The sequence below is a fragment of the Kogia breviceps genome, chromosome 10 (genome assembly GCF_026419965.1).
Source record: "Kogia breviceps isolate mKogBre1 chromosome 10, mKogBre1 haplotype 1, whole genome shotgun sequence".
Classification (NCBI taxonomy): Eukaryota; Metazoa; Chordata; class Mammalia; order Artiodactyla; family Physeteridae; genus Kogia; species Kogia breviceps.
In genome coordinates, this window is record NC_081319.1 from 52786355 (window position 1) to 52813910 (window position 27556).

General features: G+C 40.7%; 1 protein-coding gene and 1 non-coding gene across 6 annotated transcripts in view; one reads left to right on the top strand and one right to left on the bottom strand.

The window, feature by feature from the left end:
• Window positions 1–775: 775 nt before the first annotated feature.
• CNOT10 (CCR4-NOT transcription complex subunit 10) overlaps window positions 776–27556 on the bottom strand; it is a 64891-nt gene continuing 38110 nt past the window's right edge. For 4 of the 5 annotated variants that reach the window (XM_059077339.2, XM_059077340.2, XM_067005838.1 and 1 more), the window contains 8 exons: window positions 26092–26268; window positions 25062–25142; window positions 11423–11536; window positions 7601–7731; window positions 6999–7034; window positions 6675–6802; window positions 1995–2070; window positions 776–1028 (listed from right to left, as the gene is read on the bottom strand). In XM_059077339.2, the coding sequence (XP_058933322.1) occupies window positions 877–1028; window positions 1995–2070; window positions 6675–6802; window positions 6999–7034; window positions 7601–7731; window positions 11423–11536; window positions 25062–25142; window positions 26092–26268 (895 nt within the window). In that variant the 3' untranslated portion in view covers window positions 776–876. The remainder of the gene's footprint in view (window positions 1029–1994; window positions 2071–6674; window positions 6803–6998; window positions 7035–7600; window positions 7732–11422; window positions 11537–25061; window positions 25143–26091; window positions 26269–27556) is intronic. The other variant, XM_067005837.1, reaches the window with a different exon arrangement.
• Window positions 23001–23073, top strand: TRNAG-CCC (transfer RNA glycine (anticodon CCC)). The gene has a single exon. It is a non-coding gene; the product is annotated as a tRNA-Gly (tRNA).

Genomic DNA, 27556 nt, shown 5'->3' on the forward strand with positions numbered 1-27556 from the left:
ACAGGGTCCAGAACCAGTGCTTCTGCCTATGGGTACAGGAGGGTGAACAAGACCAGTGCCCTCAACTCTGTTTGTCTTCATCTGTAATTTTTAAGCAAACGATTGATTCCTATCAGATCAGTCATATCTTCTTAACCCAATTTGACTAGCCCTGTGGGTTTTATTATGCATTTCCTGGCCCTTTTAGTCCTAACTAGGCATACAACACACCAACCTCCCCTCCCCTCCCCTCCCCTCTGATCGGCTTCTGGGCTGGCTACTCATCTCCTGCTCATGCCGTTCTCTCCATTTTTAAAACTTTAACACTAAATCTCAGATGCCAAAATAACCGTTGCAAGAAAGACAAAATGTATTATACAAGACTGTTCTGGTAAGACTGTGTTTTAATTGCCTGTGACACAGATATATCACATAATGGCTCAAAAATAATAGTCTAGCAAAGATTAAAGGAAAACCGATGAAAATGAGCTGTGAATCCTTAATTTGACGTAAGCTTCCGGCAAAAAGAATCAGGGATTAGAATCATTTCAAAATTGTGTCTTCAAAACTAGTATCCTTGGGCTTCCCTGGTGGTGCAGTGGTTGAGAGTCTGCCTGCCGATGCGGGGGACACGGGTTCGTGCCCCGGTCCAGGAAGATCCCACATGCCGCGGAGTGGCTGGGCCCGTGAGCCATGGCCGCTGAGCCTGCGCGTCCGGAGCCTATGCTCCGCGACGGGAGAGGCCACAACAGTGAGAGGCCTGTGTACCGCAAAAACAACAACAAAAAAACTAGTATCCTTTACCATCTGTCTTTTATTCATTTTGCTGTGATACAACTAAAAAGGCCTACAAATACTCCCCTGGGTCTCAGGTAACAGTTTTCCAGGAGCAAAATATCACTTTCTCTGTACAGTGAACGCCGGCATTTGGATGGGCTGGATCGGGTGGACAGGCTGGAACACTGGCTTCTTTCTCATTTCAGAGAGTGTTTTCACTGCAGGGAGCAGCTGATTCCTTTTGATGATCTGTAAGGCCAGCTGGGTATTACCTATAAAAACACTTCCCATCACAAAAAAAGCATGTAACAATAACACCACATACAAAGTAAGCCATCAGAATCCCACAAGGGGGTAAAAGGTGATAGAGAAGAGCAGTGGTCTGCAGCCTTCGTTATACACTGGAATCATGTAATGCCCGCTACACCATCCCCAGAAATTCTGATTTAAGAAATTTTGTGTGTGACCTGGGTGACGGGATTTTTAAAAGCTTTGCACTGATTCTGAGGTGGAGCCCAGTTGGAGAACTTGTCTACAGGTGGACTGCGCAAAAGAAGGGCTCTAAGACCATGCGCTAACCCTACCACACCTTTTAGGAGGACAAGGCCTGCTGGGTGCCAGGCACTTAATGCTCCTTCTTCAGCTATAAAAAGAGGGGAGCCTTGGAAGGATTTCAGCAAGGGGGTATGACTAGGAACTCTTAAAACTTCTGTCCCCTCTCATTTCCCCCATTCAGCTCTCCTTTTCTACTTCACGCCTTCTCTTATGTAGGACCCACAGCCTTTCTTCCAGTAAGCTACATCCTGGAGGTTGTATATGCCCCAGAGGCATAACCTGGATTTAGGTCTGAATAAAAAATTCTCAGCAGGAACTGGCTTACTGTAAAACTCATTAACGACACCTATGTTTAAAACACTAAGGTATACAACTCAAACCCACTGCATTCTGACTCAGGTTCTCAATTAGAGTCATTTGGATGCCTAAGAGAAAGGTTAATTAGTAGAGATTAATTATAATTGTCGGAAGTTATGCTATTCTCCAGTTTCACAGATAAAACAAAATATGCTTCACCTGCAAGAAGTAGGAATTTGCAAGATACCAAAAACTCCCTCGCTACATTTTTGTTTAGAAGAACTTGATGGGTAATACCTCTTAAATTTTGAAGAGAAAAAGCAGACACCAAAAATCCCAGGCTCCTTGCAGGGCTCCAGTCCTAACTCAAGAGAAGAATCACTCACCATTCTGCAGCTCAAGGTAGACGGCCAGCAGGATGGCTTCAGGGGGCACCTCTTTAGGATGGATCATTGAGGCCGCCTTTGCTCAAAACAAAAAAGAGACGCATGAAAAACTGATAGCTTAAGATATAAACTCCAAGTAATGTCAAAAAAAAAAAAAAAAGGAATGTCAACCTACCAATGACAAATTAGCAAACTTACTCAACCTCACTGGGACACTATAGTTCTGCTTGGATGGTCCTCAGCTGTCTTTGTCTTTTTTTTTTTTTTTTAAAGCTACTTCATTATAACTTTTATTTTTTATTAAATCTAATTTAAATATTTATGTTTTCGGCTGCGCTGGGTTTTCATTGCTGCAAGTGGTCTTTCTCTGGTTGTGGCAAGTGGGGGCTACTCTTCGTTGCAGTGTGTGGGCTTCTCATTGTGGTGGCTTCTCTTGTGGCAGAGCATGGGCTCTAGGCACACGGGCTTCAGTAGTTGCGGAACGTGGGCCTTAGAGCAGAGGCTCGGTAATTGTGGCGCAGGCTCAGTAATTGTGGTGCAGGCTCAGTAGTTGCTCTGTGGCATGTGGGATCTTCCCAGACCAGGGATCAAACCCGTATCCCCTGCACTAGCAGGTGGATTCTTAACCACTAGACCACCAGGGAAGCCCATCTGTCTTTGGCTTGATCCCTCCCAATTAAATTAGACATGTTATTTTTAGTTTAATATTTATCTTCCCTTGCCTAATCCATGAGTTCTTAATATGAGAAAGCTTTCCTTTCCTCTTGGTTTTCTTCTATCTCTTGGCTGTATTTGTTTTTTTTTGTTTGTTTGTTTGCAGTACACGGGCCTCTCACTGTTGTGGCCTCTCCCATTGCGGAGCACAGGCTCCAGATGCGCAGGTTCAGCGGCCATGGCTCACAGGCCCAGCTGCTCCACGGCATGTGGGATCTTCCCGGACCGCGGCACGAACCTGTGTCCCCTGCATCGGCAGGTGGACTCTCAACCACTGCGCCACCAGGGAAGCCCTGTATTTGGTTTTGAGATGGGTGATCAGTCACTCCCGACTCTACACTGCAGTCACCCATCCAGGTCTGCTGGTAGTTCTTCAGACACAGTTGTACCTCAATCCAAATCTGCATGTCTATTTTTTTCCCCTAAGTAACAACTTAGTATTGTAAGCTGCAAATTCCCAATGTCAGGAATAAGAGTTCAAACTTAAAAGGCTGGAAATATAGCCAATGCAGGGGACGCGGGTTTGATCCCTGGTCTGGAAAGATCCCACATGCCGCATAGCAGCTGAGCCCATGCACCACAACTGCTGAAGCCCGCGTGCCCTAGGGCCCACGCGCTGCCACCACTGAGCCCACGTTCCGCAACTACTGAAGCCTGTGTGCTGCAACTACTGAAACCTGCGTGCATAGAGCCCGTGCTCCGCAACAAGAGAACCCACCACAATGAGAAGCCCACGCACCACAATGAAGAGTAGCCCCCACTCTCCACAACTAGAGAAAGCCCTCGTGCAGCCATCACAGCCAAAAAAAAAAAAAGCATGTTCAATGTCTCCATTCTTAAGGACTGAAATAGTAGTACAATTTAGTCAAATAAAATTATTTGTTTAGGCAGCAAGCTGTCCTTTCCTAGATCTGAGAGCCATAACACCAGCCTGTAGTTTTCTGATTTAGTCCTGTTCTGGTTAAAGGTGCTGAGATTGTAGGTTTATTCCCTCAGTCTGGGCCCCTCTGGGCCGCAGCCTCTTCCTTGTCTTAACCATCAACTAGTATTCCCTCATCCAGGTTCAGGTGCTCATGCTTCCAGACTGCTTTGCATTTTCCCTTAATCTAATCAGAAAGTGTCCTTTACAAACATTTATTGACCAGAGGTGGGTGTAAGACAGGGACTTACCCTGATAATAAACAGCATGCAAATAACTAACAGTAATCCAAACAAATTTACTGTTAGGGAGAGAGGCAAGTGAACGTAGTATGAATACGAAGAGAGAGAAGAGTTTCTTCGAATGCAGAGCTTTTGGGCAAGGGAAGCCTGTCTCTGTCCTCCAAGGGTGGATACCTGAGAGGCAGAAAGCGGGGAAGCACAGCAGTGCAGGCCACAGGGTGAGTGTGGGAGACATCTGGGGGACCAGAAATGGGCACAAGGTCGGGTCTGGGCAGCATTAGAAGAAATCTCAGACTAGTGGAGGTTCTTGTCCAGAGAACATGCTCCCAGGTTCCTCACAAATGAAGCAGGGAGGCTTTTTATTCCTCCTGCCACATCACTGATGTACCACAGCTCAGTTCAGAAAATGAGATTTTATACTTTTGGCTTAGCTTTAAATAGGCAAGACCACCTTTACATCATTTTGTGCATATTAAAATCTCCATTCCCCTTCCAACTGGCTAGTTAACACAGGTCATCTATTGTTGTTTGCACTGACTGCAGCCTTTTCTAAAATACAAGAACTCATGGCAACAACTTTATGAGAGAATGGTATTTTGCTTACTGGCTGTTCATAATGGTTAGTGGTGGGCAGGCAACCTCGGAAACCTCTACTTGAGCCCTTTCCAACTCTTCACACATCATTGTTCTCCCTCCCAGGCACGGTGGGCCTCCCCATTAACAAGGTCTAGCCACTGGATTAACCTAAAAACCAAGGGACCAAAACAAAACCCCCTTCAGACCCCAAACCAGGCCTGACCCCATCTGTCTCTCCCAGTGTGGCTGCCGCCATGGCCACCTGCTGCACAAGAACCTGAGCTAGAGTATACACACTGCAACTTCACATCCAAAGCCTGTGTGCTGCAGGCCTTGACGTCCACGGGCACTTTCCAAAGGGCTGTTCAACAGCCCAGCCTTGCCACGGAGAACAGCCCAACATTTTAACTCTTCCCATTTAACTCCTGCACTCAACTCCTAGGTAAGATCAAACGTGTTCCCTGGACAGTCCATCACTTCACTTTGCTGATTTTGGATCAGAAATGCTGACCAGATGCCACTAAGTCGACTAAATATCACTCATGGTTATTTTCCACGTGGTAAATCTTCACTTCTAGACACAACAAGGTCACCTTCATAGGAAGCCGCCTTACTTCCTGAGAATAGGTTTAATTTCAGTTTCAGTTACTCTGGCAAACATATGGGGATGTGGGTTCTCTTATGTGCTGCTGGTGAATACACCATCTGGCACAAACTTTCTTTTTTTTATAAATTTATTTATTTATGGCTGCGTTGGGTTTTTGTTGCTGCTCGCGGGCTTTCTCTAGTTATGGAGAGTGGGGGCTACTCTTCGTTGCGGTGTGCAGGCTTCTCACTGTGGTGGCTTCTCTTGTGGTGGAGCACAGGCTCTAGGCACGCAGGCTTCAGTAGTTGTGGCTCACGGGCTCTAAAGTGCAGGCTCAGCAGTTGTGGTACATGAACTTAGTTGCTCCGCGGCATGTGGGATCTTCCCAGACCAGGGCTTGAACCTGTGTTCCCTGCATTGGCATGTGGATTCTTAACCACTGCGCCACCAGGGAAGTCCCTGGCACAAACTTTCTATATTAGAAGCCTGAAAATTCTGCATAACCCCTGAACTTGCAATTCCCTTTTTAGGAAGACATCTCCTAACTGTAAGGTCCATGGGGGCAAGGTTGTGTCACGTCCACTTATTTACTACTGTCTTAATCCCTTGGCTTAGCCCAGAAGCACATGCGCTGAATTAATATCCTTTTCTTCTCCCTAATTTTTTTTTTTTTTTTAACTCTTTTGGCCGTGCTGCATGGCATGTGGGATCTTAGTTCCCCGACCAGGGATCAAGCCCGCGCCCCTTGCATTGGAAGTGTGGAGTCTTAACCACTGGACTGCCAGGGGAGTCCTGAATTAATATCCTTCTGAGGAATTACCCCTTTCCAATTCTGGGAAACTCCTCTGGGGCTGCCAATGGCAGTACCTGTTCTCCTACTACAGGTATGGGTCCCTGCCCATGATCAGTCCAGGGATGGACAGGTGACCTAAAGAGGCCCAATAAGAATCTTCCTTGAGACCTGCTGATGAGGCCCCTCTCTGTGGTAGAAGTCAGAGGTCTATTTTAGTTACACATTGCCAGGAGCTTTCTTTATTGTATATGGAGTTTCTCTGGTACTGACTTTGTGAACCCTTCTCCTTAAAAGGTGTATTTGTAATTTAACTTTTTGAGTGGACAGAGATTCATACAATTCAAAGCTAAAAAGCATATGAGTATCCAGTGAAAAGTCTCCCATTTCAGTGCTTCATCTACACAGTACTTATCTTGCCAGCCCTGCAGCCAATGTTAACAGTTTGTGGTGTGTTCATTTGGAGATCTTTTCTGCATATACAGGATTATATAAAAACTGTTTTGCATCTTGTTCTTTTCACTTAATATGTCTTAGATATGTTACCATTTTAGACAGCTGCATTGTGTTCAACTATATGGACACCATTATTGATTTAAGTGAGCCCTTATTTAGATGGTTTCCAATCTTTTGAAATTTCAATGATTAAAATCTTCAGGAAAACTCTCCATTAGGTGCCTAGATTCATTTGCAACAACAATCAGTTGTGTACCTTCCAAGAATATGTCTGGAGGAGTAATATTCCAATGTTTAACAAACTGATCAGAAGCCTCAAACAAAATAACAGAGCCTAGAAACTCCAAACCCTCTGCTGGCTGCCTCACAAGATGGTCTGGCATTGGCCCAGCCTCACCTGGTGGAGACACTTCCGGGCTTTGTCATACTCGCTCCTCAGGCAGTAGGCGCTGCCCAGGTTGAACAGCATCACGGTCCGGGCTGAGTTGACAGAACTGGGGTAGCATTGAGGGGCCCGCTTCCCAGCTGGGGAGAAGACCAGACACATGTGAAGAGGCTAGGCCAAGGGCCAGGGAGCAACCCCCTCTACTGCCCGAAGAGCTGCCCAGAATAAAGCCTAGCTGTACTCCTCAGGCGGACAAAGGAAGGACACAGAGGCTCGAGGGTGAGTCTTTGGGAAGCAGGCCAGGCTACTTAAGTCTTTATAAAATGTCTTACTTACAGGATTCCATTGCTTCATTTTCACCTTTGTCTGATCCTACAAAGACATAAAAATAAATCTGAGGGGGTCGGACAACAGAGTGTATTTTCTAAAAACCTAATTTTCTTTATGAAATGGAAATCTAATATTAAAGCAATCTACCACAGTATTTCCTTTTCATGTAGTAGAGGTTCTAATAAAAGATATGAGAATGCTGCCTACCACCACCACCACCATGGCCTGAGAAATAACCCTGAATAAAGTGAAAACTAGTCTCACTTCCTCAAAAACTTAGCCATGATTTAAAACTGACTTTTGAATGTGATACTTTTACTCTCCCCTGGATTGTGGAATCCCTCTGAAGAGAAAAATATAAGAATCAAAACAAACTGTTCTAACACTATCAGCCTTTCAAAAGTTAGAATTTAGACCATGTGATAATCAACTCCTAGGTGTCCTCAGCAAACAATTAGTATAAAGTTAAGTACAGCCAAAACTGTACAGTGCTGACCTAAAACTCCCTTCCCTTTACAACCGTGCCCTTAAATTTCCACACATCCTGAGTTACAACGGAAAGGCAGTGGAAATGGTGAAGAGTTCTGATCAAATGTGTCCTCATTAACCTTGGTCCTGCTCATTTGAAGAGATCCCTAAGGAGACATCAGTGACATTCTCCGGGTTCAAATGAGTAATAGCATCAGAGATTCTGTCCAGAGAGATGAGGGCTTCAGCAGCATATAAATGGCCCAGAAACCTAAAATGAAAAAAAAAAACAACCAGAATCCAAACTGAAAAGTAGGTCATCACAAAAATACCCAAGTATAATAGAATTTGGTGTATGTGTGTTTCACATATTTCAAGTCTTTGACTTGAAATCTAAGTTTATAAATGGATTGATTAAGAGTCATTTAAATTTTATCTCTTTAAAAATATCTTAAATATACAATCATTTTTATGTTCGCTAAGTAGGAACAAATGACGTATCAGTTAAGAGAGCAGTTTAGGAGCTTCCCTAGTGGCGCAGCAGTTAAGAATCTGCCTGCCAATGCAAGGGATATAGGTTAGAGCCCTGGCCTGGGAAGAGCCCACATGCCGCAGAGAAATTAATTAAGCCTGTGCGCCACAACTACTGAGCCTGAGGTCTAGAGCCCACGTGCCACAACTACTGAGGCCTGCGCGCCTAGAGCCTGTGCTCTGCAACAAGAGAAGCCACGACAATGAGAAGCCCGCGCACCGCAACGAAGAGTAGCCCCCGCCCGCCGCAACTAGAGAAAGCCCGCACACAGCAACAAAGACCCAACACAGCCAAAATTTAAAAATTAAAAAAAAAAGAGCAGTTTAAAGTTGGCAGTAAATCAACTATAGTTCAATAAAAATTTAAAAAATAAAATAAAGTTGGCAAATTCACACTGTTCTGTTTATACAGAAATAACATAAGAAGGTAATGAAGTTCTAAAATAAGAGGCAGATCCAAGGATGGATTCCCCGGGAGCGGAGGATCAGAATCAGGGTCCTCCAGGGAGTTTCCTGGTGGCCTAGTGGTTAGGATTCTGGGCTTTCACTGCTATACCAGGGTTCAATCCCTGGTCGGTGAACTGATATCCCGAAAGCTGCGCAGCACAGCAAAAAAAAAAAAAAAAAAAAAGAAAGAGAGAAAGAAAAAATAAAGAATTAGGAAGAGAGAAAGAAAAAATAAAGAATTAGGGTCCTCCAGCTTCTGCTGCTGGAACAGTCAAAAGGCACCAGGACACCAGACCAGATCTGGGTTGGATCAGCTTTACTTCTATTCCAAAGGTGTCCTCCATTTCACATCGTCTATTTTTTTTTTTTTGCGGTATGCGGGCCTCTCACTGCTGTGGCCTCTCCCGTTGCGGAGCACAGGCTCCGGACGCGCAGGCCTAGCGGCCATGGCTCACGGGCTTAGTTGCTCCGCGGCATGTGGGATCTTCCCGGACCAGGGCACGAACCCGTGACCCCTGCATCGGCAGGCGGATTCTCAACCACTGCGCCACCAGGGAAGCCCTCACATCGTCTATTTTATGTCCACTGATGTTGGGCAGATGTGCTTTCCCCAGGTTTACAACAGCCTGCTTCTTCCAGTGTCTTACTTGGAGCCATTTTCCCCATGATCATCTGATTGATTTTTCAAAATTAAAACAGCCTCAGCCATATTACCCCCTTGCTCAAAATCTTAACGACTTTTTCTACTTGAGAACAAAATAAGACAAACAAAGCTAAACTTATAGATTTAAAGCACTTCACAATTTGGTCCCACTTTCCTGTATTCAGTCAACATTCTCACTCCCCCAAAGATTCTTCTGTTCCCACCAGACACAGTGTCCTGGGCGGGACACCGCACTGTGCTCCCTGTGGCCTTGCCTCCTGGGGTGCAAAGCCAGGCCAAAATCCAACTCCTTTTAAAGGCCAGCTCAGTTCTCACCTCCTTTAGTCGGCCTGTCCCAACTTGAGTCTGTCTACATGGATCTCGGGACCTCAAATCTTAGGCTCTTTTCAGTTTGACCATTTTCTGGGATTTATGCACATTAATCTCTCAAGAGCTATTTCTTTATTAAGCAATTTCTTTCTTCTAACTAGCAGGAGCTGTAATGCCCTTCTATTTTGCTTCCCCACCAAATACCCTAAAAGAAATGACAACTTTTTAAAAAATCAGTAACCTCAAATGTATTTTGAAATAAGATATTTTAAAAAACTTCATTAAAGCAGTATCTATAAGCCAATAATCATTGTAAAACAAAAACACACAAATTCAAAGAACTACTTCAAATTGTTTTCTGTGAATTTACTTAAAAAATTTTTTAAACCAAATTAAATGCTTTCATGACACTCGGAGCCCAGAATTCCAGATGAGGTGTACGGAAGGCAACAAGCCGCTGGGTAAAGCTGCTGTGGTATCTGGGCTGCCACGGGCAGAAAATGCTCATGCTCACTGGAAAGATAGTGGCCTGGCCAGTAATTAGAAACCAATGCTTAGGATAGAACAGTTAAGAGAATTAAAGATGAAGTTATCAGACATGGCTTGGCTCAAGGTTGGCTAAGAAATCATAAAATCTAAGAATTTTATTGTTTTGACATTCAGAGGGAAGAAGTTGATAAATGAGGTTAAAAACCCTCCAATAAAATGCCAAGTAAAGAATCTAATTGGGATTATTTGAGAATAGTGATCACAATGTCAGCCAGAGGATTAAAAAAAGCAGAGAGGATTCGTGTTTCATTTTTGTTAAAAAAAAAAACACACACACACAACACTGCTCTACTAACGGCCACGCACACCACATCTGAGCAGCTCATGTCCAGTGGGGCGCAGGCCGACATTCCTGACTGGTATTTCACGGGGCTGGGCCATGGGAAGGAGGGAAGGCGCCTTAGAGGTAACGTGACCGCCCTGACCTCGAGCTTAGGACCCTCCAGGCCTGGATATTAGACAAGGTTTTCTCACAGGCAAGCAGGAGCGCTCATACTTGAATTGTGACAAAGTCTCCTGTGTTCCTGGATGCTCTTTTAATTTTGTTTTTTTTTAACACAAAGCATGAAAAAAACCAAAAAAACAAAAAATAATACAACACAAGGCATGTTTGGGGAACACTGACCTGAAACAACCTTAATCAATGTTAACTTTAGATGCTTGTATAAAGTAATACTTTTTTAAAAGACAAAAATAATTAAACATTTATAGAATTGTTCCTCAGAGTACGATCTCACAGTTCTAAATGTTGCATGTTACAAACAAAGTGTGCTAAAAGGCAAAAGAACATATTTTGGAAATTATAACTATATACCCACAGGATGAATGAAAAAACAACTGTCCTGATGCAGAGTACTTGTGGTCTTGGATAAAATTTCTAGCATCAGCATCATACAGAGATTCAAAGAATGCTGCATCTTTCTCAATTTCCATAAAAGAAAAGATGATGTGCTTTAGAAAAATTTTAGAATGACAATGACACTAATATTGAAGAGGCATCTGAAGAGTTTAAATAAAACTCATGTACTCAGGAAATGGTACAGTAGTCTGGAAAAATATTTTAAAACTCTTATTTGTCTACTTTAATTGCATTCTTCAAAGCAGATTTATCCTGTTGACCAAACTCCTTTTTGTGTGGGTCTTCTCCCTGAGGACTCAGCTTGTTTGGGAGCTAATATGTGATAACATGCTCCAGTCAGACCCAGCAGTGGACACTACAGAGCCCAAAGATTCTGCTTCCTAATGCTCAGAACTGCAAATGCCATTTCCAATAACCCTTGAGGTGCAACAAGTGAAACAAATTTCACTACCAAACACACAATTACCAAATTAAGAAAGAAACTTTTTGCTTTCCCTAAGATAATTTTCCACTGGTGCAGTAAAAGAAGCAATATGTACCGCAAACTAACTGAAACCCTCCAAAGAAAACAAACCAGGGACACACAGGGCAAGTCACACTTACTTCAGGGATCCTGACAGCTTGGGCTGCTGAAGAAGTTTATCTGCATGATTCAAAGCCATAAGGTTATCACCCAAAGCCAGAGCCACATAAGCACTACAGGCGAGTATGGAGCACCTGGAACACAAAAGGCAAGGGCTGAAGTCCTGAGTTACAAAGTGACAATGATGATATTTGTTAAACAGGAAAGAATGCCCTAATTATAGCTGTGGCAATCTGGACACCAGGAAAGGAGAGAGGAAGCCACGGTACTAATGGTAAGAATTAGAATGATGTGTAAACTATACCGTCTGAGGCTCAGTTTAGCTATTCACCTAAATCATCTTTAGCTTCCATCCCATCTCCAACAAAATAACCAAGTGGAGTTACAATATATATTTAGCCTGTAAAAAAATAATATAGTTAATGGCCTAGTGAGAACTTACTTCCATAGAACATTTCTTTTAACATCCTAGAAACGCTATGGAAGCACATTTGCGACTCTGCTAAGAAACACAATTAACTTACTAAAAAATCCATTTAGCTCAGCTTACTGTAAAGTGTTCTCCTCTGAAACTATTAAGAAGTCTGTAGGTCTTGCTAAGCAACAGTATCAAGAGTAACTAAAAGAATTTCATTCACATAGGCACTATTATCCTAAATGAATATTCAAGAAAAAAAACAGGCTGAATAAATACATGTGAAGATAAAACAATTTAAGTCATACCGATTTTGCTAGGTTGGGTTGGAAACCTAAATTTCTGTTTTGTTTTCTACTTAAGGGGCAGCTCATTTAAAAAAAGTCTAGCCAAAGACTTGACACTAATAGATCATTTGAATGTTAAACAACAGCTCCACAAAGCAATCTTAAAATAAACCCTTGTCAAATAGAAATGAGGTCTGAATGGCCGACCACAAATGACCTGACTTAGATACAGGGTTTTGAGTTATGTTTACAAATTACAATACATATGTATATCATGAAGTGCACTTGGGTTGTAATTTCACTCTAAGGAAGAATGTAACCATCCTGGCAACACAGAGTTTTCTAACACTCTGAAATCCTCTGACCAGAAATGCCCCTCTGGTAAAAGCACAGCCAGGCAAATTCAGAAGCAGCCTGCTGTTTCCTCCTTACTGGCTCACTCCTGATTGCTGGAACCTTAGAAAATTATCTACTAAACGAAAAGCAGCCCTCAACTCCTAACAACACAGAAAAGTAGACTGGCACAAGGAAACTGGTATTTATGGCCTTAGGTTATGATGATAAGGGCTAGAAGATTGCCTACTGTGGGTCCTTGTTTTATATCAGTGTAGAAACTGAGATCCAAAGTGATTAAATGTATTCACTAGCTTAGAGTATGTGATTAAAGTCTGGACTAACAGGCAACACTGTGGACTCTCAATTCACAGTTCTTCCCATCCTATCACACTGCTTCTCTGTCAATTTCATAAGACTGCCCTAAAAATAAAGTAGAAAGAAAAGATTACATTATGATTTTCCTAATGCATACATAACTATGCATGCATGTGTAATCTGTCTTTTTAAAAAGGAAGAAAACAGAATTTAATTGAAACATTACAAGTTTAAATTTTGTTACTGAGCACCTAATGTAAAATCGGAACCCTGTTCATAGAAGAGAGTAATTTAAGAGCAGGCAAGTAGTGTTATTTCCAAAGGGATTTTCCTGACAAGCCGACTGTCATCCTTGTGTCTCCAAGAGCTGTCTTCACTTAGCAAGGCTACCCTGTAGCCACGGCTCCTGGGGGGAGTCCTCTCCCTGATGGAGGACTCCAGGGCCCACAGGATGGAGGCACTGGCTAATTATCTCCCATTTTCAGGAGCACTTCAGTGGTTAGCTCTGTGTGGTGAGATTAGATGACTTAATTTCCTCTTTTGGTTTATTTGTAGTTTTATTTTAAAATGGCAATAAACATTCATTCATCAGCCAGATATGCATTATGAAGACAAAGAATGACGTTTAAAGGCCTAAGTCTCCAGAGGCCCAAGACCACCATCAGCTCATGGCAGTCATACAATTTAATATCCGTTTTCATCTGTGACTTTGCCAAAGGCCAGGGTAAAACATAGCTCCTTAAAAGCAGAAGCCTGCACCTTTTGTTTCCTACACAAAGACGAGAGCAATTTCTCACCATCTGCAGTAGGTGTTTAATAGGTAATCACTGAAGACCACAGCTTTCAACATTTTAGATTTACTTCTCCAGGCACCCAGACCCTCACCTGTCCTGCTGGCAGGCCACTTTGCTGACCAGGCCAGCTCCTTCCCGGCTCTCAAACACAGGGGAGTCACCCTGCACGCACTAGGTCCTAGAGTCTAGGACAGGCCTCACCTCAGGCAGGCTTGCTGGGAAAAGCCTGCCCCGGCCTCTCCTGACAGTAGGGGGGCTATTACTGCTCCAGCCCACTGTCAAGCCCACTTTGGGTCCAGAAATCAGTCATGTAAGATTTGCAGGATTCTGTTTCCCAAACTATAATTATGTATAAGGTAAAAATCTTGTTTTCCTTAGCTTCTACCTCTTTCCCCATAAGATACCATATCAAATTAGAACAGGGTGAAAGATTTATACTAATAATACAAGCCTCCTATTAAAAAATACTTGAATATGTGAATGCAAAACTTTGGGGGCATTTATGCTCCTCTTCTCAGAGTGCCTTCCAACCCACCCTAACTCATCTCTCACCACCCTCTCACTCATCCTCCTTTTCCTCTTAGAAAACAACACTCCACTCTACATAATTCTGCAGAGAAGTCACACTAGAAACACGTACAGCTCTCTCTACTGAGCCTCTGGAGAAATCACTTTACTTCTGATAGCTGCTACTTAAAATATTGACCCCCACCCACCAGCCTGCCCCACTACTTTCTTACTTCCTTGAGTCACTGTCCAATCTGCTTTACCAGCCACTCAGTGGATCTGACAGTTCATCAGACTGGAAGAACTATACCTCAAGGGAAAGGACACGCTAGCTTCTCCCCCCTACTGCAGCGGATCTGACACAGCCCCACCCTCTCCTCCACATGCTGGAGGAGCTGGCTTTAGGTCCACAGAATGCCAACCCTTGGAAAAGAAAGGAACAAAAAGATGAAGAAGAAGAAAGAGAGAGAAATGGGGAAATAATTTTCCTTAAAGGACCAAACTACAGCAACAAGCTATGTTAAGACTAGGCATTAAAATTTGTCAAGCCAGGCTTCCCTGGTGGCGCAGTGGTTGAGGGTCCGCCTGCCGATTCAGGGGACACGGGTTTGTGCCCCCGTCTGGGAAGATCCCACATGCCGCGGAGTGGCTGGGCCCGCGCGTCCCTCCGCAATGGGAGAGGCCACAACAGTGAGAGGCCCCATGTACCACACACACACACACAATTTGTCAAACCATATATTCTGTGAGTAAAATGAACGAAGTGTCTGAAATAGCTCAACTCATATCAAAAGAGGCTAAAATGGGGGTAAATCCAGTCAGTCACCATCAGTCAAAAGAAAATAAACTCACAAAGTAACTTCATGGCAAATGTTATTTGAAAAACTGGCTCAAAAAATCCTATAAAGAATTTCTTCCAATAAACTGAACATGGTACTGGATTTTAAATTTAAAAAAAATATACAAGCTGTTCTCATTTAGCTACAAAAATCTAGAAAATGTTAAACCCGTCAACTTCCAATTCAAGAAAATTTAAGTTAAATTAGATAAGTTTTTCACTTCATGTCTTCTGTAAACACTTTGCTTTCTTTCTTTTTTGTGTATAACATTTTGCTTTCTAATAACAGTTCTGTGCAAAAAGAATCTTACTGACAAACACACCCCAAATCCAACACTAATATAAGCCCAGCTCAAAAAAGCTGAAGAAGTTTTCCTCCTCAACCAAATCTAGCATCTCAAGGAACTCAGTCTTACCCCTGGTGGCAAATAAAATGCAACAGTCACAGACATTGCATTTTATACATGGACAGGACCTTAAGATCATGCAATCCAATTTGACAGAAGAGGAATAAAAGGCCCAAAGGGGTTAAATGATTTGTTCAATGTCAGCAGGAGCCCTGTGGGGTTTTCTCCACAGTGAGAGACAACTGAAGAATTATTCTAACCCTGGCTTGTGATCAATGTGATCATCAGTTCAGCTGAATGGGGTCTTGGGACTCAGGTGTGAATCATGCCGATGTGAACACAAACTGCTGATAAGGTGAAGGATATGTCACACAGGCAGGTTCCCGCTTTGGCAGAGTTTATTAGATAAAAAAGTTTCAGTAGGACCAGACCCAGCTGTAAGACTGAAATGGGGTCAAGTCTCTAGCAAGAGCAATATGAGATTCAAAAGATTATTAGCTATAAACCTGTTTTAGGAATGTCTCATGAGCTATAACAGAACCACTTGTGTAAGACCAAAAGAAATATGATTCCTTAAGTACACTAAAACTGCCTGTAATATTAATGTTATCAACCATTTGTTTGACTCATCTTCTTTTATAAACACTGGCCTATGGGAGGTCCCTTTTAACTGAATGGGAAATAATTCACTGAGTGTCACATCAGAGTCTAAAAGAACTAATTAAGGTTCCATAATTTATACCTGTGGAATAACTGGGCCTAATTAAATTTGGTCTGAACATTTCCTTTTATCCATTTTGAGCCTCTTATTAAAAAAAAGACAAATTGAAATTTCATTTTTATCTTATATGCTTTACGTCTGGCCCCAGTGTTATTTCCTACCCTTTTCTAGTTCTGTTATACTCTTTTCCAGCTTCTAGAGAAGCCTCCAATTTAGTTTTAGAAACTAAAAGTTCGCTGATACCACAATCTCAGAATGAATAACAAAGATGTCCCTGTATTATGCAACATATAAGACTTCATACATATCCATGACAGTTATTAAAACACTGTACGACAATGAAATTTTTTTTTTTTGGTTGTGCCACTTGGCTTGCAGGGTCATAGTTCCCCAACTGGGGACTGAACCCGGGCCACACAGTGAAAGTGCCGAGTCCTAAGCACTGGACCACCAGGGAATTCCCTAAAATGGTAATATGTGACTAATCCTATGAACTTATTTGTTTATCATAAGATACCACTAGTATGCAAAAGAATTAATAAGTTGAGCTCTTACCTCATACTGTATACAAAAATTAACTCAAAATGAATCAAAGACCTCAACTTAAGTGCTAAAATTATAAAACTCTTAGATGAAAATATGGGGGTAAACCTCATGACCTTGAATTTGGCAGAGGATTCTCAGATATGACACGAAAAGCACAACCAATAAAAGAATAAAACATAAATTGATCTTCATCAAAATGAAAAATAATTGCAATTCAAGGACACCTCCAAAAAGGTGAAAAGACAACCGACAGAATGGGAGAAAATATTTGCAAGTCATATATCTGATAAGGGTCTTGGATCTCAATACAAATTTCTCTAAAGGAAGAGATACAAATGTCCAATAAGCACAGGAAAAGATGCTTGACATCATTAGTCTTCAGGGAAATGCAAATCAAAGCCACAGTGAGATACCACTTCATATGCACTACAACGTGTATTCAAAAAGATGAGTAACAAGTGTTGGTGAGGATGTGAAGAAACTGCAACCCTCCTACACTGCTGGTGGGATTGTAAAATGGTGCAGCCACTTTACATTTTAGGTAATTCCTCAAATGATTAAACAGTTACCATAGCACCCAGCAATTCTACTTCTAGGTTTGCACCCAAGCAAAAGAAAAACATGTCTACACAAAACCTTGCACATGAATGTTTATAGCAGCATTATTCTTAATAGCCTAAAGATGGAAACAATCCAAATGTCTATCAATGAATGGATAGACAAAATGTAGTATATACATACAATGGAGTATTATTCAGCAATAAAAAGGAATGAAGTACTGATATAGACTACAACTTGGATAAATCTTGAAAACACTATCCTAAATGGAAGAAGTCAGTCATAAAAGCCCATGTATTATATGATCCCATTCATAGCAAAGTCCCAAACAGTGAAATCTATAGAGAAAGAAAGTAGATTAAGGCTGGGGAGTAGACTGGGGATAAAGGGGTCACAGCTAAAGGGTGCAGGGTTTCATTTTGAGGTGATGAAAATGTTCTAAAATTGACTGGGCTGATGACTGCACAATGCTGTGAATATACTAAAAAACACTGGATGGTATACTTTAAATGGGTGAATTGTATGGTATGTGTGAATTATATCTCAATAAAGCTGTTTTAAAAATATAAGATATGGACTTCCCTGGTGGCGCAGTGGTTGCGAGTCTGCCTGCTGATGCAGGAGATGCGGGTTTGTGCCCCAGTCCTGGAAGATCCCACATGCCGCGGAGCGGCTGGGCCCGTGAGCCATGGCCGCTGAGCCTGCGCGTCCGGAGCCTGTGCTCCACAACGGGAGAGGCCACAACAGTGAGAGGCCCACATACCGCAAAAAAAAAAAAAAAAAAAAAAAAAAAAAAAAATATATATATATATATATATATATATATATATATATAAATTTTGAAAAATTTCAAAATACCTTAAAAATTTTAAGTTAGGTATAATTTTTATACCTTAAAATACATCATTTTAACTGCACAGTTTGATAAAGTTTGAATATACACAAGTAGCCACCAGCCCAATTAAGATACAGAATATTTCTTTTACCCGAGAAAGATTCCTTCCAGTTCCCCAACCACTGTTCTGATTTCTATGAACATAAGTTAGTTTTGTATAGTTTTGCCTGTCGTATAAATAAAATCATACAGCATGTACCTTATATTGAGTAAAAGAAGAAACATGAAATGTTTTGAGTTTCATATCATGTTGACTTGTGCATCAGTAGCTTGTTCCTATTTACACCTGAGTAGCATTCCAGTACACGGAGTTGCCTGCAATATATTTTTTTTCTTTATTTTTTTTTTTAACTCTTTTAAAAAAATTTTGGTTGCACTGTGGGGCATGCGGGATTTAGTTCCCCGACCAGGGATTGAACTCGTACCTCCTGCAGTGGAAGCGTGAAGTCCTGACCACTGGACTGCCAGGGAATTCCTGGCCTGTAATTTAGTTATCCATTCTGCCACTGATGCATGACTGGGGTACTTCTACTTTTTGTCTATCACAAGTAAAGCTGCTATGAAATTTTTGCATGGACAAGTTCTCATTTCTCTTAGACAAAACCTAGAAATAGAATCTTCTATTTTAAAAATTTAAAGTCATCGCATTTATTTAACTCAAGGCTACAGAGTGTGTGTGTGTGTTTTCTTTTTTTTTAAATAAGTTTATTTATTTTATTTTATTTTTGGCTGTGTTGGGTCTTCATTGCTGTGCACAGCCACAGGGGCTACTCTTCGTTTTAGTGTGTGGGCTTTTCATTGCAGTGGCTTCTCTTGTTGCGGAGCACAGGCTCTAGGCATGTGGGCTCCCATAGTTGTGGCATGCGAGCTCAGTAGTTGTGGCACACGGGCTTAGTTGCTCCACGGCACGTGGGATCTTCCTGGACCAGGGCTCAAACCCGTGTCCCCTGCATTGGCAGGCGGATTCTTAACCGCTGCGCCACCAGGGAAGTCCCTGTGTGTGTTTTCTTAATTGAATGAAACCAGTGGCTTTGCAGAGCTTTAGGTGGTTCAGTAACTGAAGCAATATTCTCACAGTGTCATATATATGCTTTTCTTCATCCATTATATCGGTATCTCTAACTTCATCTGAGCCTCACAATTAAACTATTTAGTTGATTTCTGAAGACATTTTCCTGTTTGGAGGACAAATTTCTGTTTTAATTGTGAGAATATTTTTCTGATAGCTACCTTGATTTTAATACGGAATCTCACAATTGCTTCAGGTGTCCTATGCCTTCTGAGAACATACTTGTAACTCCGTTAGAATGAATTTTTTTTGGCCCCATCTTCTTTTACATACAAATGAAAAAAAAGAAAATAGTCAAGAAGCTCTGAACCATATGCTAAGAAGTGGCCATTAGGACAGTCATGATAATTTACAGCATATTAGTTATGCTGGAAATAGGAAATGAGGTTTTACACTGGTGTCTTGGGTATTATAGAGCAGAGGGGTCAAATATAATAGTCCATAAAAACTAAACTATACACTAGTCACACACATTTCCAATCACATAAAAGAATTCAGGTCAGAAATGGATGAAATCTCTAAGAATTCCAGGATCTCAATGGAGAATGACTGCTCAGACCCCTTTCTGTAGAAGACAGCTGGCTCCTGCCACGGAACTGCCCTTTAACACACCCAACTGGGCCGGGAGCTTTTATAGCTTTGAAAATTACGACACAAATCTTTTACGACTCCTTCCCCCACACCATTTGTCTCCACATTACCCTTACTACTGTCCTGCAGAGTCCTTCTTTTTATAAATCTACCCTAAGGCTCCTTCTGTCTTGTTCCATTTCCCTTCTCCCATCTGCTCCATAAGAAAAAAAGGTTAATATATATCAGCAAACCCATCTCTACCTCACTTTATGATGATGGAACTCCCTATGGAGACCCTTTGCCCCTTTCCACAAAAATAGGGAAGTAGTTTTATTTTCTCTGAAAACCACCAATCCTCCTGCTAGGGTGTGTGGAAAGAAAACAGTTGTGAAAGGCACAAAACTCTTTGGGAGGAGGTATGCCACCTTGCACATACCCTTCTCTTTAATGCCACTTACAGAAGGTAAAGTTAAAATTACACAATTCTGCAGCTGTTCGACCAGTGTGGAATCATAAACTTCTTAAATTGCATATGCATACATAAAGCAACCCTAAGATTAGTATTCATTCAAATAGATCTGTAAAAATTAAGTTAACCTTAAATATCGTTTCAAATACCTTCATCATTAAGGATTCCCCTTAAAAACTGTGCACAATGATATTCACTGCAGCGTTATTTGTAATAGCAGAGACTGAAACATTATAAATAGCTAAATATAAATCAGTGTTAAATAAACTGTCATATCCATAATGCAATTCTATGCACCCATTAGAAAGAATGAAACAGAGCTCTGTACTGATACAGAACAATCTCTAAAGACATATTGTCAAATGCAAAAAGTAAGGTATAGAGCAGTGTGGAACTCTGCAGCTGTAGTGTAAAATTCCCATATATACATATACTGGGATGATAATGAGAAATCTCACTGGAAGGACACATAGGAAACTGGTCAGCAGTTGCCCCTCAAGGGATAGGAAGCAGAGGACTGGGATTGGCCAATATTCACTTTACACTGCAGAACCTTTTGTCTTACTTGTATTTTTACCATATAAAATAACCTATTAAAGATAGATGAACCCTGAGATAGCTATAAAATGCAGGTGGCTCCATAAACAGAGAAATGTATAGAAAATATTAGGCATATTGGGGAAGAAATGGTACATTTTTTGGGCAAATTAAAGCATTTTCCCAAATATGGTCCTGGCTGAAATTTACAATCCACCCCTTCCCATCAGCTCACTTTATACCAAACCTAGTTTAGCTTTACTTAACTTGCTCTGTTTTTACACATTTCCACTTGGATGAAAATCTAGCATAGTGAGTTTATTTTAGTTATATGATTGGAATTTGATTTTTTTTTTTTTTTTTTTTGCCTCCCCATGTGGGATGTTAGTTCCATGACCAGGGATTGAACCTGTGCCCCCTGCAGTGGAAGGGCAGATTCCTAATCACTGGACAGCCAGAGAATCCCCAAATTTGACTGTTTTCTGTTTTTTTTTTAAAAAATTCAATTTTAGGGACTTCCCCTGTGGTGCAGTGGTTAAGAATCCTCCTGCCAATGAAGGGGACACGGGTTCAAGCCATGGTCTGGGAAGATCCCACATGCCGCAAGCAACTAAGCTCGTGTGCCACAACTACTGAGCCTGTGCTCTAGAGCCCACGAGCCACAGCTACTGAGCCCATGCACCACAACTACTGAAGTCTGCATGCCCTAGAGCCCTCATGCCGCAACTACTGAAGCCTGCACGCCTAAAGCCTGTGCTCCACAACAAGAGAAGCTACCACAAGAAGCCTGTGCACCGCAACGAAGAGTAGCCCCTGCTCACCACAACTAGAGAAAGCCTGTGGGCAGCAATGAAGATCCAACGCAGCCAAAAAAAAAAAAAAAAAAAAAAAAAAAAAGAAAAAGAAAAAGAATATTGCTGTGATTGCTGTGGAGTGAAATAAAATGGAATTTAAAAATTTTTTATCTTTGGCTGCATTGGGTCTTCGTTGCTGTGTGCAGGCTTTCTCTAGTTGTGGCGAGCAGGGGCTACTCTTTGTTGCTGTGCGCAAGTTCTCATTGTGGTGGCTTCTCTTGTTGTGGAGCACCGGCTCTAGGCACCCAGGCTAAAGTAGTTGCAGCATGCGGGCTCAGCAGTTGTGGTACACAGGCTCTAGGGCGTGTGGGCTTCAGTAGTTGTGGCATGTGGGCTCAACAGTTGTGGCTCACGGGCTCTAGAACGCAGGCTCAGTAGTTGTGGTGCATGGGCTTAGTTGCTCTGTGGCATGTGGGATCATCCTGGACCAGGGATTGAACCTGCGTCCCCTGCATTGGCAGGCGGATTCTTAACCACTGTGTCACCAGGGAAGTCCCACAATATTCTTTTGTATGTTTTGTTTTTGCCATTGTTTCACCAGTAATTTGTCATAGAATTTTTTTATTTTCTTGCTATCTTATGACTCATACAAGAAATAAGAATTCAAGAAATTTTAATATAACTGAAGATTATTGAAAAAAAACAATTACCTTTGTCAAGTTTTAAAAAATCAAAACACTGCTTTCAAAACCTTATATGACCAACTCCTCATTTCTAACTAAGTTTGAGATTTTAGATTTTCCTCCATATAATCAGAAGATTAATGCTTTCCTCCTGACAATAGGATACAGTGGGAATATACACATACATAAAACCCAGGAAAGAAAGGTTATTACTGCAAAGTAGGAATCTGACAATAAAATAAAGAGATAAAAAGCTGCTGTTTTGTTGAACAGGGTGCCTGGAGCCCTGAGCTCGTTGACAGCAATGCAGTGCCATGAACACACTGACCTGACAACACATGACCAGAAAAGGGCACATCTGCTGGCCAGTCTTTCCTCTAAAGGGATTCACTAAGATTAATAAAGTAACTTCATTTTTTAAAAGTTGGAAGAAACAGATATCCAGTAAGTAGATAAAAATAATCAGTTATCCCACTACTAGGAAGGTTCTGACACAGATCCCTCCAGACTTTTTTTATGCAAACAGACATATATGTGCATTATTTTATAAATAATAAATAACTTTAAACTGTTTAGACACAAATCTTAGCATGTTATAGTTCTGTTCCAAGATTTATTTGGAAAGTTAAATGATGTTAATCAAATGAACTATACTATGAAAAATTATACAATTATGGATAGAGCCATACCTTATTTGTTTATATAAAATAAATTCTAGATGAAACAAAAATTTAGATTGATAGTTGTGATACTGTATCAGTAAAAGTGCTAGAAAACATGGCTAAATTATTTTTTAAATCTTGGAGGCAAGAAGGCCTTTCCAAACATTGCACAAAATGGAAAAAAAGTAAAGAAGATTGATAAATATGATACTTAATAAATGAAACTCTGCTTTACAAAATACCAGAGGGACTTCCCTGATGGTCAAGTGGTTAAGACTCTGTGCTCCCAATGCAGGGGGCCCAGGTTCGATCCCTGGTCAGGGAACTAAGATCCTATATACCGCAACTACTGAGCCCGTGAGCAGTAATGAAGATCCAGTGCAGCCAAAACAAAACTAAACTAAATACCAGAAACAATCTTACAAGACAAATGATAAAGTCCAATTTCTTTAATATAGAAAAACTCTTATAAAAACAAAAAGGATGAAAAACCCAATACGAAAATGGTAAATCCTACAAACAGGAGGTTCACAGAAAAAGTAATACAGGTGTGATCAATAAACCTTGGCATCAGACTAAGCACCTTGAATGGACTGAAAGAAATGCAAAATTTTAAAGTGAGGTCATTTTCCACTTATCAGGGTGATCAAATTACCATAAGAAGAAAAGATGCCCCAAATCTCATCACCTAGTAGCTAATCTACTAAGTAATATAATTTTCTCCTAAGTGTTTGCCATCTGCTTTTGAGGGGAGTGCTTTTTCTTTTACCTCTGAATCCCCTGCGACTAGCACAAGAATGTTTGTTGGAAAAAATGTGAATAAACTACCTGCAATGCTACCTGCAGTATATAAATGTCTTAACTATACTCTTGTCACTTTTTGCAACTTAATAGGTGAAAAAATAATCAATGATGGTTTTCTTTCCATTTTAATTTGCAGTCCTATTATTGAAATCATTCTTAAAAGTAATGCTGAACCATTAATCAATCCTACTTCCAAAACATGAAAAAAACATGGTCAAAATATCCCAAATTTGTTGAAAGATAAATTTATAGACTTAAGAAAGTCAGATAACCCCAAGGAAGATTAAAAACAAAATCACACTTAGACTCATCATAGTCTAACTGCTGAAAAACAAAGACAATCTATGTTGACAGAAAAATGGCACCTACAATACAATGGCTGTCAGACAGTGGAGGCCAGAGGATAATGCAGTGACATCCTGAAAGAGCTGACTGAAAAGAAAACAAAAACAAAACCTAAAATACTGTATTCAGTGAAAACATCGTCAAGAATGAAGATAAAATAAAGACAATTCTAGATTTAAAAAAGAAAAAACAAACAAACAACCACAAAACCTTAGGAAAACAAAGACCTGTACTATTGGAAATGCAGAAAGGAGATCTTCAGACTGAAGGGAAATGTTTGCTATCTTATATAAAAACTAGAATCATCAGGAAATGGTACTCATGTGGCTAAACATGACTACTCTGTTCCTTTTAACATATATATGACTGTTCAAAGCAAAAATAATGGGGCTTATAATCTACACAAAAATATAACTTAACCAAACGGACACAGATGAAATAGAAAATCTGAAGAGCACTCATCGATTGAAGAACTTGAATTCATTATCGAAACTTTCCCGCAAAGAACACCTAGGCCAGATGGTTTCACTGGTGAATTCTATCAAACGTTTGAGGAAGGAGCAATACCTATCTTATATAAACTCTTTCAGAAAACAGAGGAAGAAGCACTTCCCAACTCACTCATATGTTCAGCATAACTCTGAAACTAAAACCTAACCAAGACACCTTAAGAAAGAAAAGCATGGGGCTTCCCTGGTGGCGCAGTGGTTGGGAATCCGCCTGCCGATGCAGGGGTCACGGGTTCGTGCCCTGGTCCGGGAGGATCCCACATGCCGCGGAGCGGCTGGGCCCGTGAGCCATGGCCGCTGGGCCTGCGCGTCCGGAGCCTGTGCTCCGCAACGGGAGAGACCACAGCAGTGAGAGGCCCGCATACCACACACACACACACACACACACACAAAAAAAAAAAAAAAAAAAGAAAGAAAAGCATGGACCACCCTTCCTTGTGAACACGGAAGCAAATATTCCTCACAAAATATTAACAGATCCAATCCAACAATTTATAAAAAAGGTAATAAATCCTGACTAGTATGGTTTAGTCACAAGATTGAAAGGTTGGTTTAATATTGGACATTTAATCAACATAATTCATAACATTAACAAAATAAAGGAGATAAACAATGTGCTTAATAGATACAATGCTAATTTTGTTTAGATACTCACTTTAAGTTTTCTAATTCCTGTTTTCTCAATGGAGAAGAAGGTGGAGCTGGAATGCATTTATCTCCATCGTGGCTTTTACTGCTAAAATAAAGATAGACTGCTAATTATGAAGCACACGAATAAACAATTAAATGTAAAATTTTGTTTCCCTATACCCACTGCCATGCAACTTTTTATGAAAAAAGTGTAAAAGAACCAAAACACTGAAAAATGCTTAGTAACTTGGTATCACTAAAATGTTAAAGCTACACTGCATATGAGTTTCTTTTTCCCAGTACATGATACCGCTTTAAAAAGTCTCTAACAGAAAAAATATCTCTACTATACAAAGGAAACCACTCCAGTATTTTCACACATTTCTCATTCTTCTGTCTTTTACTAAGTATAGTAAAGCATAACCCCTTGATGGAGGAAAAAATATTCCACAATTTTGTTTCAAATTTTCTATAATAAACATGTTTTTCTACTATAATCAAGAAAAAATGCTCTGAGATGGAAGACTTGAGTTTAAAGGTGCCATGTGTAAAAAGAACTCTCTACATATAATGGTGTTTATTACTAGATAAACTCTCCCAATTTCTATAGATTGGCATAATATTTAATTGATAGGAAACCAGAAATGTATAGAAATATTCTGGAGGTCAGTGGTTTACAGTATGTTAAGAGAAAAGGCAGAAGATAGTAAGAAAAGAGAAGTTTTAGGGATTTAAGTATTTATTTTAATAAAAGTTAAAAAAAAAAAAAAAAAAAAGCCATCTCTGACAGCAACTGGATTTCTTGCAGTGATTCCTCCTGGCAGTGAAAAGCTGTGACTTTAAACTTGCCTCGTTTAAGGTTCTTTCTTCACTTAGGCTTCACCTTATTTCTCTCTTCCAGAAATACTTAAACATTCATACTTTCCTTTCCTATTACTCAAAACAGAGAACTTTGGAAATTCAGGCTGCAGATTTCAAGAATTCAACTACAAGACAGAGGCTGACTAATGAAGTCCTAAAGATTTCACCAAGGGAGGTCAAAGGGGTCAGGATACCTGCAAGTGTCACTGCTTTCGCTGCTCTCTGTGTTGCCACCTAACTGATTACTATTTTTAGACCCATTTTCCTGCTTTGGATCTTGCTGTTCTTCAGGTAACAGCAACAAGGCATTTCTGAGACAAATGGCTGCAAACTCCATACTGGCTACAGGAATGGCTGAAGACTGTCCATCACTAAAAGAACAAAACCAAGTTAGCTAAGAAAACAAAAACAATAAATAAAACTTTTCTATTATCAGGAATAAAACCAATATAACTGTAAATAAAAACTTTGCCATCTAAGAGGTAGAAATTTTAATATAAGCAGTTATAAGCGAATGCTAAAGAACCCAAATCCTAAATATTATACGGGGCATACCTTGTAGATATCACAGGTTCTGTTCCAGACCACCACAATAAAGCAAAGATTGCAATAAAATAAGTCACATGAATTTTCTGGTTTCCCAGTGGATATGTAAGTTATGCTTACACTACCCTGTGGTCTATTAAGTTTGCAATAACATTATGTGTAAAAAAACAATGTACATACCTTAAAAAATACTTAATTGTTAAAAAAAAAATGCTAACCCATCATGAGCCTTCAGCGAGTCATAATCTTTTTGCAGTAGTACCATCGATGACCACTGATCACAGATCACTATAACAAATAATTACGAAAATGTTTGAAATATTCCAAAAATTACCAGAATGTGACACAGAGACACAAAGTGAGCAGTTGTTGTTGGAAAAATGGCACAACAGACTTGCTCTATGCAGGGTTGCCACAAACCTTCAGTTTGTAAAAAACAAAAAAAGCAACATCTACAAAGCTCAATATAGCAAAGTGCAGTAAAAGGAGGTATGTCTGTGTATAAGATATAAAAAGTATAAATAATAGATTGCAAGTATATACATTAGACACCACATTGTCTATAGGAATGGGACCAAGGCTAGGAGACAACCTGAAGGATATCTGCAACGTCAATGTTAAACTAACAAAGGAGTTATAGACAAGGAAGATTGTAGTGAAGGCCAGGACAGGTACAGTCAGAACTAGAAAGAAGGGAAGAAAGTAGATTTTTCACATTTGAGCCTTGTTTTGGTTGATGTTTGCTTTGGGAAATACCTTATTTACACATTTTGAAAAAGCAGCATTATTTGTCTTATAACTTTGTTGAGATTTTATGTAACTTCCTATTGGTTTTATTTTATTATTTTATTTTATTTTTATTATTATTATTTTTTTGCGGTAGGCGGGCCTCTCACTGTTGTGGCCTCTCCCGTGGCGGAGCACAGGATCCGGACGCACAGGCTCAGCAGCCATGGCTCACGGGCCCAGCCGCTCCACGGCATGTGGGATCTTCCCAGACCGGGGCACGAACCCGTGTCCCCTGCATCGGCAGGCGGATTCTCAACCACTGCGCCACCAGGGAAGCCCCTATTGGTTTTATATATCAAACTAAGTCAGCTTTATTAGGGGGAA